The 12,973-nt window shown below is 31.9% G+C and overlaps 1 protein-coding gene across 3 annotated transcripts in view; it reads right to left on the bottom strand.

The window, feature by feature from the left end:
- LOC106471632 (zinc finger protein 37-like) overlaps nt 1-12,973 on the bottom strand; it is a 39,730-nt gene that overhangs the window by 6,148 nt on the left and 20,609 nt on the right. For all 3 annotated transcript variants that reach the window (XM_013932244.2, XM_013932245.2, XM_022400250.1), the window contains exons 5-10: nt 10,279-11,196; nt 8,671-8,937; nt 7,311-7,517; nt 3,264-3,504; nt 2,946-3,101; nt 458-577 (exon numbers count right to left, since the gene is read on the bottom strand). In XM_013932244.2, the coding sequence (XP_013787698.1) occupies nt 458-577; nt 2,946-3,101; nt 3,264-3,504; nt 7,311-7,517; nt 8,671-8,937; nt 10,279-11,196 (1,909 nt within the window). The remainder of the gene's footprint in view (nt 1-457; nt 578-2,945; nt 3,102-3,263; nt 3,505-7,310; nt 7,518-8,670; nt 8,938-10,278; nt 11,197-12,973) is intronic.

The raw sequence follows: 12,973 nt of genomic DNA, 5'->3' as shown, positions 1-12,973 counted from the left end.
TCATTCTTTAGACCCAACTGCTATTTTTAATCATTCTATATGACCCCCCCTAAACTTTTCAAGATGACTGGCCACGAGTTTAGTTTATAACACACCTTATTAATCAAGGTTCTAACAAGACTAGTTAGCATGGATTTACTGTTGAATTTGAAAGCTTAAATTTAGAACTTACAAAATTCTTTTATGCATCTTCTGAATGCTAGGTAGCATCTCTTGCTTGAAGAAAAAGATAGACAATTAACATGGATGGAAACTAATTGTCAGGTATGGAATCGTTAATTATTTATTGGAAACCAGATCGTTCAAAACAACAATTTTTATAACAATTTTGAACTGTATGTTGCACGTTAAAATATTTTTTTTATTACTATTATACTAATACCGATTAAAGTTTTGTGTTGCTAATGGATAAACTCCATGAAAACAAAGGTACATAATAATTACAATACCAAATTACCTTCTTCATACTGGATTCTCCCCCTTTTTGCTTCTGTCTGTTCGACATATTCTTCTGTTTTTCTCCTTCTGGTAACAGCTACCTCCTGGTTTTTTTTGTTCTCTTGGCCATCTCCCCTTGCTGTGAAAATGTAACTACTATAAATCATGGCTATTATTTCACTGTAAATATCTGATTCATACTGTAAACGAAATAACTATACAAAACATTCTTTGAACTTTTTGTCAACAACTTCAAATATTTTATCAAGTTATTCATGTATTCATGCTAGACAACTATGAAATAAAGGAAGCTTCTTATAAAACAAGCTGTGAATTTAAGCCAACCTCACTATTCTTGGTATGTTTACTACAGCTTGTCTGCTATATAGGACCAAAAATTTCTTTATTTAAGTACAAATGTCAACTAGTTCGGCCTGGAGTGACATCACTTGTATAAACAACCTATATTTGTAGCTTTCCTTGATTTTCTTACATCACATTTGAAAAAATTATTTTACAGCAGAAAACACGAGTTAAACCTTTTAATACTTATGTGGTTGACTCAGATGGCAAACAGCAAGAAATTGTATTGTAACACTTAAGATGTAGTCAGTAAACATAGTTAAAACTAAATATGATTTTTTACTCAAAATTGTTCATTTTAGGTTTCAATGTTTCAGTTACATAAAGCGTTGTAATATCAATTAATTTGAAAAATAATACATTGTTTAATACACTATGTAGGTTTTTGAAAAAAAAGAAAACAATAAGGACTCTTGTATAGAAATTTCTAAAAGATCAGTATAGGAAAAATAAACAAAATAAAGAACGGTACCTTTATTTACCAGAACTTGCACTTACACTACAAAAAATGATACTATTCAGTTATAAAACATATTAGTTTGTTTCTAACTTTAAAACTCTTTCAGCACAGGCTCTGTGCTTCGGACCGACCTCGTAACCATTTTGTACCTGTTATAGTTTTCGTGCTATAACTTTTAAATTAGTATGCAAATGTTAACGAAATTTGGCAGATTATCAGTAAATATTACAATGCTTTCATACACAAAATATCTATTTTTCATTTTATTAAGACTTAAGGTTTCTAAAGCAATTTTTTTCTTTTCACATCTTGCCTATCTATCATGCAAAGTCATTTTCATTTTAAGATTAGAAATACTTTTGTGTATCAGAAAATTTTAAAATTTCACATATGAAATCTTTATAATGTCCAGATAGTTATCAAATGTTTCTTAAAAAAAAACTTTATATTTTAATATGTTCTAGCTTGTAAATATCAGTAATTAGAGTTTCTAATTTGTAAGAAAATATAGACATAGTATTTTGATTTCACAAACATCTAATATAAACCAGTGCTGCATTCAACATACCATGTGAAACACAAAAATCTATGTTTAACCGTGTTTATTTAATATTTACTTTTAAATTAAGAAATTGAGTATATATAATACTAAAATTTTAATTATAATCTACAGTTTGATACCAAACTAACTGACATAAATTCATGAAATACTAGTTCACTAAAATTTTCAATGAGTCAACAAACGAGATGATGTGGACTGTCACCCATGATCCATCTCGAAAGGATTAAATCAACGCATGACAATCACACCAAGTTGAACTTAAAATCTCTTAGTTTTGCTTACTGTTTTTTTTACCCTCTGCTGATCTTTTAACAGTGGTCTTTACAGAAATCCTTACTGTTTTCTTTTCAGAAGCTTACCTTGTTTATTGAATGATATATTGTACATCTAAACTGTTTGATGTCATAATCAAAACAAATGACACGTATAAAAATAACAAAGATCACACCGTGAAATAATATATAATCAGTTTGTTGCACAGTCTCTCTGAAACACTGAGATATAAGATAAAAAAATAATGTCCACAGATCTGTAGTCAGCACTACATTATATATAAACAGAGCAATGTGATCTTTACAATATAAACTATATTTTAATTACATAAAAGGTTACTGTAAGGGTTATTCTTTTTTGCAAATTATCATAGAAGTATTTTTGGGGTTTATCAAAACTTTCTACAATTCGTAGAGTCCAGTTGTTATTGTATATTTATATAAAGTGTTTCTATGTTATTTTTGTGATTGTTAAACCTAACTTAGAAATCTATTATTTTTAATTTATCCTTAAAAAATACATTATATTGTTGCAAAGTTATTGTCCTTATATCTACCTTCTTTATTACTTTTTTTTAAACCGAACATACATACATTTTCTCAGATGTATTAACCATGACTAGGCTCTGCTTACCAAGTTTGATAGCACTGGATATTTACTGTTAGTTATTACATTTTCTCAGCACAGAAAACAAAATTAGTTGGAAACTTGACATAAGGTTTGTTATAAAGTTGTACAGTTTTAAGTTTAGAAGAATCTTGTCCGTGTCACTTGGTATTAATTGGTTTATATAAGCACAAATATAAAACATCAAGAAAGCTTATAATAAGCAAAAACTCTGTCTACTACCTTGAACAGGTTCAGGAGTTGCAGTGGCAGCAAAGGGTGACTGGGTTGGCTGACTTTCTGCAGGAAGTGGATACTTTCTAGGACGACCACGACGACGAGGTGTAGGGGCAGGAGGAGGCAAGGTCATAATGGAATGAGCTTGTTCTTCAATAAGTTCTAACAGAAAATATAAAAAAATAAAATACAAATTGTACATTTCTTTCAATTTTAAAACTGATACGTTGTTTTATCATTATCTGCTACTAAGTTTATCTTTACTAATCAAAGCACTAGTAAATTTAAAGTACTGTAACATCAGTCTCATAGGAAACAGATTACCTGTAACTGTTGCAGACTCTCTGGGAACTTGAGCTAGAGATGCACCATCATTATTCATAAGCTCATTGCCTTGGGCTTCTTGGTTCTGAACATGCTGGAGAATGGTGACATTCTCCTGGGAATTTCTTTGGTTGTTTGGTATTGAAAGTGAACCATGCTGGAGTTCAGTAAGTGTTTGTTCCGAGTTATCAGAAGTTCCATCAACGCCACCAGGCAGTTGAATCACTTCAAACACCACCACCTAGAAAACATGGAATTTCTCTAATACTGTCTACAACCAGATTTTTGTTTCTACTTTTACAATACAACATCAATATTTATTTGTGTTTTTCCCACCTTCTGGTCTACTTTCACTACTAATGCATAGCACTGGATCACTCTGAAAATCTTGTATCTCTTTTTAAGCACAGACGTTTGAATATCAAGAAAACAAAATTTACCCAAACTGGTCTGCAATACATATCTTTGAAAATAAAAACCAGCACAAGACATTAATTGTTTCCATACCATTAGCAAGCACAGGTTACTAAACAGGTAGAGAATGAACAGTCATTTAGTGAACAATAATTAAAAATTGTAACATAATTTAGATTTCCTAAAAATTTACAAAAACCAGGAGAATATTTTTGTCCATTCGGTTCCAAGGAAGTAATAAGAACTCTAAGCTTACTTTTATAAATGTGCTGAAAACAAACTCATTGGCTTACTCTTTACTATGATTTAATAACATTAAAAAAAAATTGTAATCAAAAAACACATTAAAACTAACTCTACAATTAATGAATAAATGTACTTCATATTTTTTTATTATCTCCCATAGTGTACAGTACTTCTACATTAATAAATCTAATTAATTGTACTGTTGATGTTCAGCATTTTTAAATTGAGCTGCCAGTAATATTAACTTACAAAAGTAATGTACAAAACTGAAATGTACTTATAGCCAGGACCACTTAGTATACCAGCATGAGAATGTACAGTTAATATACGAAACTAAAATGTACTTATAGCCAGGACCACTTAAGTATACCAGCATGAGAATGTACAGTTAATATACGAAACTAAAATGTACTTATAGCCAGGACCACTTAGTATACCAGCATGAGAATGTACAGTTAATCTACAAAACTGACATGTACTTGGTATACTAAGTGGTCCTGGCTATAGCATGACAATGTACAGTGAATCTACAAAACTGAAATGTACTTATAGCCAGGACCACTTAGTATACCAGCATGACAAGGTACAGTAGAACCTTGACATTTCACCCTTCCGATTGTGTCCAAATGCCCTCTATAGCAAGGTGCCCTTAATATAAAAAAAAAGCCATGCAAAGTTGGATTCCATATTGACCGTACTAAATTTCTGAATTTTATGCCCCCCCCCTAATTTTCTTTGGTGTATGCAGAACACAGGTATTCATGAGTTGTACATTACAATGACATGGAATGTTGTCAACAGGAGGTCTCAGGGGGTGGATTAGCTGTGCCCTTTTTTTCTGTATTATTGGTTACAAAGTATTTCTCTTCAGAGTTTGAACTGCTAAACATTTGACATTTATTTTCTGTGTTTATTTTACCGTTAATGACTGAAGTAGAAAACCACTGAAAATAGAGCAAAAAATCACCACTTGTATCACTGGACTGTTTATGGTGACACCATAATACGATACTCTCGATAGAAACAAAGCACATGCACAGACTTGACCCCTGCTCCGAGAACATGATGTGGCTTATGTATCCTACAGATCAAACTTTGAATCGGTGAAAACATTTACTACAGTATATGGTTCAGAGCCAATCCAATAAACATTGCAAGTGTTTGATTATTGGTCATCCTTCTGGGATGTTTGTAATTTAGCAGTATACCATACAGGCACACAAAGATCGAACAAAACTGTATTGAATAGAGAAATCAACAGTCATTAAGTCCTTAGTGATATAACCATAAAATAATATTTTCAAGGCCTTTAATGAAATCAAAACTATGTTATTGTTCTGTTTTTTTCTTTGATTTTATGGTTGTTACGAATAGGTAGATTAGATGGAATTTATTGTTTTGGTACTATTAAATCAAAAACATTAGATTTGAACCTAAGAACTAGCATGGATCAAATGAGAGTACATGTAGTTCTACATCCTAAATTAACAAGTTTTAACTACATGAATAAAAAGTTCAAATAGAAGTTAGGTTTATGAAGTTGTATTTTCTGGAGTATTTCATAGAAAACGATTGGTGGTAAATTTAATATCACAAGAAAATTTAAAATTTTTTCCTTTTATTGTTGATGGTTTGGGAAACCTTATTAGGAGGAACACAAGCAAACTTCATAGTGATGAGAGTAACAAATATAAAATTTGAAAAAAAAAGAGCACAAGCAGTAGTCCCAAAACTGTAACTGGTCCATGAACTCCCTTGATGTGATCTGTGGAAAGGTTTCTTAATTACAGAAATGATGATTTTGTAGATACCAAAACAAATCTGACACTGGAGACCTAAAAAATTCAGCTATATAAGCAGGGAGAATATGCATAAATTAAGCAGAAAATACTAAACTATATGCTATATAACTTTTGAGTTTAAGAGAGAAAGTGTTATATATTTGGGTGTTTTATAAAATATTGAACTGCCTGCTGGTTTCTCAATGAAAGAGGAATTGTTGGAGAATTTTTGTGAGGAAACATTAGGTCCAGTTTAAAAGAAATTTACTACTTGAGTTTTAGATTCAAACCGGTTCATTTTCTGATGTCATTTACTATTACATATCTGTGTGAGACAGGATTTTAATCACTTGTGGCCCTGAAGTCCAAATATAGAACCAGGATGAATGTTGAACCTGACCCGAGGCTAAAGCTGATGGACGTTACACCTAACATCACAAAACTTTGTTTGTTTGTAGTTAAGTACAAAGTTACACAATGGGCTATCTGTGTTCTGCTCACCATGGGTATAGAAACCCAGATTCTAGCATTATAAGTCCACAGACATACCGCTGTGCCACTGGGGGGCATTACAAAATTGCTCACAAAAGAAGTGCACCCTTTACAATAAAATGTAGAAAGGCAAGTTTGTGTTTCATATTAATATTATAGTGATTTTTTATGCACTTGCACTGTTTTGTTAAATGTGTTTCACTGAAATCGCCACCACCACCACCCCCCAAAAAAAATTCAAGTAGCCCACAAAACGAATGTTTTAGAACCACTGAGCTAGGTAGAGTATAGGAATGGAATCACATTCCACTTCTTTTAAATATCTTTGTGTTCAGTAATAAACTATGAAAAAAAAAGTAGTTGAAACTACAATAACATATAAATCTCAACATAAGAATTTTGAATTAGTTTGATGTAATTGTTAAAATGAGTGATATTTCTGACCAATAAGACCATGATTTCTATTATTGAATTAGGCAGTGCAGAAAAAAAACTATTAGCACTTGTGATTTTATGCAACACTCTTTGCACTGAACTATCAGGCAGATTTGGAGACAAGAATAAGAGTTACTGAATAAACCTGTAAATCTAGTGATTCACCTGCCTAACATGGCAGTAAATATTGTTTCATTAAATTAACCTGTAACTCTGGTGACTCACCTGCCTAACGTGGCAGTAAATATTGTTTCATTAAATTAACCTGTAAATCTGGCGATTCACCTGCCTAACATGGCAGTAAATATTGTTTCATTAAATTAACCTGTAACTCTGGTGACTCACCTGTCTAACATGGCAGTAAATATTGTTTCATTAAATCAACCTGTAAACCTGGTGACTCACCTGCCTAACGTGGCAGTAAATATTGTTTCATTATCAGATGTAAATTTTTCAGATTATACTAATGATTTTCCTCATGTTATAACAAATTCATTTCATAAATTGTTAAACCTGAATCATAAATAAATAGTTGTATCATATTTCAGTTTAGCAGCTTGAATATATCAATCTTTACAGTGTTTACTTTGGAATGCTAGGAAAGGTGTTTTCTTGTGTGTTTTCAAACAGTAGACATTCCATTCTGAAATCTTTCAGGAATATATTTAGATCAACAAACCTGCTGTCCTTCCTGTTGTCCTTCTTGAATTGTTCCTTCAACATCAATTGGGACTGGCTTCATTAGACTTTCCTCACTTTCCGAGTAGCTTTCTTCTCCATCATAATCCTCGCTCAGCTCATTTTGTTGTCCAATCAACATAGCTTCTGCTTTCTCAGCTTCTGTTGCATCTGGGTCATGTATCGCTAAGTGTCGAATTAGATTGCCCTGGAAACAGTTACCACGAGTATTCATGATACTGACATGCCACACACACGATAACAATACCCTCTTCTCAAAGTAATAATGAATAATAAACATATAACAAGTATAATGTTTTAACAACATGAGAATCATGGCCTTTTGTAACATAAGTATTGTAACAAATTAGACTCAAACTATTACTCCTGTCTTTTAATATATTATTTAGTGTAGTAACTTTGTGTCGTTTCATAAACTAATCATACTACTACTTCTGCCTTTCACTATATTATTTAATGTAGTAACTTTGTGTCATTTCATAAACTAATCAGAATACTACTCCTGCCTTTTACTATATTTAGTGTAGTAACTTTGTGTCATTTTATAAACTAATCAGACTATTACTCCTGCCTTCTACTATATTAATGAAACGACACAAAGTTACTACACTAAATAATATAGTGAAAGGCAGAAGTAGTAGTCTGATTAGTTTAAGATGTCTTTGTTGGTACAGGATATAGCAGATACAGTGTGTTTCACATTACTGTACACTCTGTTTTAGTTACTCAGAAGTTCTTATAAAATACATGTGCTTAGATTCATTCTAGGGAAGATGTCTTTGTTGGTACAGGATATAGCAGATACAGTGTGTTTCACATTACTGTACACTCTGTTTTAGTTACTCAGAAGTTCTTATAAAATGCATGTGCTTAGATTCATTCTAACAAATTAATTACTATATAGGTTGAGCATTCTTCATTTGTAATGCTGTAGTATTAAACAGACCTCTTTGATGAATGTATCTAAACCTCATTTTATTTCCTACTCTTAGTTTATGATATGATACAAAGTTACTACACTAAATAATGTAGTAAAAGGCAGGACCATAGAATGAATCTAAGCACATGTATTTTATAAGAACTTCTGAGTAACGTGAAACACACTGTATCTGCTATATCCTGTACCAACAAAGACATCTTACCAATACCAGGGCCCTTCAGAACAGCTGGGAGATGAAACACATAGTAGTGATGAGATGATATATTATAGTAGCATATGTTTTAATGAAATAACATCCTAAACAGAAAACCAAGAAGAAAGCAGGAAATCCAAAAACACCAGTTGCATTAAAAAGTCAACTCATGTACTTTTATACAGTTACAGGTTTTAGAAAGCTTACTTTGTGTCTGAAGGCCTTTCCACATTCAGCACATTCATGTGTTTTCTCTCGAGGAACAGGAGGGATGTAGTTCGGGTCATGGTACAAATTCTTGTGTCTCTTTAACAACTGCTTCTGTCTAAAAGACTGGTCACACTCATCACAATGGAATGGCTTCTGGTCAGTATGGATTAACATATGGGATTCTAGGTGACGTTGTGAAATAGAGGCATAGGAGCACAGATCACATTTAAAACACTTCTCTCCCTCGTGAGTCTTCACATGAATCTGTGGGAAACATATAGGTTAACCCTCTATAAACCTTTTACAGAGTTAAATTCAAAGTGTAATTAAACAACTTTATTATCAATATATGTTAATGAACTTGGCATGAAAATGTAGTAAAATTCCAATTTTCTGTTTAAGCCAGATTTCTAATGTAAAGTTCATAAAGATACACTTGGTTAATTCAGAGTTTTGTATTTGTAATTTCATGGTTATATAGTGTTTACAAGATCGATCAAAATGACTGAGCTTGCACAGAATTATACACATCTGTAAGCACTGAACATAACCATTTAATGTTTCTTTTCTTATAAAAAAATTATGCTGTTGTCCATGAATAACAAAACAAATAATATCAGTGTGATAAAACAATACTACTTTGAATAATTAGGCATAGGAAGTTAAAGTATCACCCAGAACTTGCTGTTCTAAATACACAAGTAATAATAATACAAACACTAACTGTTGTTATTCATATTGAAAGTTACAGTATCACCCAGAACTTGCTGTTCTAAATACACAAGTAATAAAAATACAAACACTAACTGTTGTCATTCATATTGAACTTTCTAGATGTTTCTACTGAAGTACTAGCAATAAATCTGTGTTTTGTGAATCATACATAACAACACTGCACATAATGAATGGTTAGAGACATTCTATAACTTGGTCAAGTGAACAAGGTGATCGCAAAAAAAACTATCTTCTGTTTTTGTCATATTAAAATATAATTTGTCATCTATCATATGAAATGCATTCAATATTCCCTTAAGAAGGAAGAATTCAGTTTAACTGTGTACACAAAGAAAGTGTTTAGTGTTTGACTTGGTAAGTAATATTTATGCTATCATTTAATGAATTCTTAAACTCAAAAAGGTTTGTTGCAAGTAGAAATATTTACATACTGAAGGCAAAAGTTTATGTTTGTTAAAAGAAATACAATAATATGTTCTAAAGATGTAGAATAACACTGAATTAATTAGAGGATTTGTGTACCTTGGACATTTCTTGATTTACTATGTCTAGCTCTAAATTATAAAACAAACTAGGTCTACTCTATGGAAGAAAATCTAAGCTAATGAAATTACACCAAGATTAAGTAGCAGTTGAAGTTAAATTCAACATTCTAAGACACTTTTAAAGGCAATTTTTTTGGACTTTACAGCTTTGTAGTCATGTTAGTGAAATCTAAATGTAATGCTTCTAGCCTTGAAATAACAGACACATATATAAAAAAAAGACAAAAACTGCAATCAAACATAACAAGAAAGGTTTTTAAATAAGAGGCAAATTATGAGTTTAAAGCAAAGGAACGTATATTTACAAATAAAAAAAATAGCTTACTTTTAGCGAATACCTATCTGGGAATGACTTGCCACATCGCTTACACTTTAATGGTTTATCACTAGTGTGTAGCTTTTGAACGTGGATCCGCAAGTCTGTTTTTCGGCCGCACGTGGTGGGACAAAACTCACATTGGTACATAGGTTTGTTTCCTGAATGGATCATTCTGTGAGCTTTCAAACTGTTTGACTGAGTAAATCGGGCGTGACATACTTCGCATTCGTATGGCTTTTCTCCCGTATGAATTCTTAAATGGCGCTTAAGTTTGTAAGTGTCAGGACTGGCATATGTGCAGTGGGGACACTGATATGGACGCTCACCAGTGTGGCACCTCATGTGCCTTTTGAGTTTACTCAATTCTACACTAGCATAATCACACTCCGTACAGCGGTGAGGCTTTTCATGAGTGTGACGATAACGAACGTGACGAACCAGCTCTCCTGAAGTTGTAAAGCAAGAGTCGCATTCTTTGCAGTGATGTGGCCTTGTACCAGTGTGGGTATTTACATGGTTTTGAAGAGAGGCTAAAGTTTTAAAGCCACATTCACACACACTGCATTTGTGAGGTCTCTCCTCAGAGTGAGACTTCATGTGTCGAGACAAAAGGTATCGTTTTGGACTAGTGTAATTACAATAATTACACATATGTGCCTGAGTGACTGTTTGGCTTTTCTTTGGTGAGATTCTGATTGTACGCATCTTACTTCCATCCGGAGAGGCTTCTTCTTTTACTACCTCTCCATACTTCTCTCCTACTTCATTGAAATCATACACGGACATATCCATGTTTAACCCTTTTTGATCATCTTTGTTTTCATCTGGTTGTGATACTATCAGAACGTAGCTGACTTCTCCAGGGTTTGTATCAGATGGTACAATAGTTACTGTCTGATAAGAGTTACCAGTATTTAAAAGCACCTAAAGAACAAAAAATAAATACGATTTTGAATCCAGACTAATAAGATTTATACGTGACACTAAACAATAAATCTTTTTATACATGATAACATTCAATCGACAAAAACGTGTTAAATTGAGTCTTTAAATCTTGCAATAATATAAAGTAACTTTTATTTATTTTTATCAGATCTCTTAAAAAGTTTCAGTAACATAAGATGTCTAACAATGTTAAATAATTTTACTTTTAATGACAAATTAACAAAACCATAGTTAAATCAGTTATAATCATATCAAAATTAGTGTGACGGTTAGTTCTGAAGGTGAACTAACAAGTTAACCCTTAAAACCATGAGATGGTCTCATGAGTGGAACAAGAACTTAAATGTAGGGAAAGACATTAATTACTTTTCATAATCACACTCCATGTATTTCTGGTTTAGAGAAATGTCTGTAAATATTTTGTTCAAAAACTTCTTAATATAATGACAATAACTTAAAAATTAAAGTTGATGAACAAAATAATTTTTAAAGTTGCAATTATACATAACCCTAACCTCACAGTAGGCAATTAAATTAAGCCTTACAAGTTTTATCTTCAGTTTTACTATTTACAGAATGAAATTACCATGGGTTATACTGAATAGACTGTACAATTACCTTGAAATGAAAATCCACCTTTAGCTACGTGTCAAAAAAAAAAAGGTGTTTTTTTTTTTACAGTTTTAGAAATTCAATAATTTTTTTGCTCATAATTTTCTGCTACACTACTCACAAAAAAAAGCACCATTCCACTGGAAATGGAACATAAAATGCAGGCTGACCATGAACCTGGCCATAAGTGTCATGAGGTTGCATCAATACCTGGATGCTTTTGACTGTAAATTTGCTAATTATTGCAAGGCCACATCCAAAAGATGTGAATGCAGGCCAAAAGGGTAACATGTACCTTTACATGACAACTGTAAGTCACAAAGAATAAACCAATGGTGTGGTCATGTTTATTTTACAAAAATTGTTAACTGTTAAAAAATACCATTGTTCAATGTTAGAGCTGCGTTAGAATCTCGATATATATATATATATGCATCGATTAATTGAAATTATGATTAAATTGATTAATATCATGAAAATAATCTAGTGTTTTAATTATTCCAACTATTCAGTAACCAAAGTTATGACTCAACAGATGATAGTCACAAAAATAATCAATTAACTGAAATTAGTTTCCAAATATTTCTGATTACTTCAACTAACCTTTAATAGAAATATTGGTTTTCATTATTATTTATAATTAATTCAAGTTTGTTCAGCTTAATCAGTTACTGTAAGATTCATGTAAGTAATCAAAATTAGGGTTTCTGATTGTTCCAATAAAAAAGTAATTAAAACATTGCCCTTACGTTTATTGTTAAACACAAAACTACACAAAGAGCTATATGTGCTCTGCCCAATGCAAATATCAAAACCCAATATGTAATAGTACAAGCTTTCTGTTTTAGCCATGCTGTAAGAATAACCGAGTAGTTAAATGTAATTGATTAGCAAGTTATACTAATCAACCAGTTCTGTTCATTATAAATGAAAACTTGTATACTGACACACACAGAGTTTTGTGTATGTAATAAATGTTTCTGACAAACTCATTTTACCACTACTGAGGACAAAAACTAGGGATCAGCTACGCTGTTTGCTGACTACACACTTAAACTCTACTGTCTTGCACATTCATTTTCAAAGCTGAATATGTGTATGTGTGTGTAATATATATATATATATATATATATATATATATATT

The sequence above is a fragment of the Limulus polyphemus genome, unplaced genomic scaffold, assembly GCF_000517525.1.
Source record: "Limulus polyphemus unplaced genomic scaffold, Limulus_polyphemus-2.1.2 Scaffold4746, whole genome shotgun sequence".
Taxonomy (NCBI): domain Eukaryota; kingdom Metazoa; phylum Arthropoda; class Merostomata; order Xiphosura; family Limulidae; genus Limulus; species Limulus polyphemus.
Note: the sequence above shows the minus strand (reverse complement) of the source record. Positions and strands in the feature narration are given on the sequence as shown.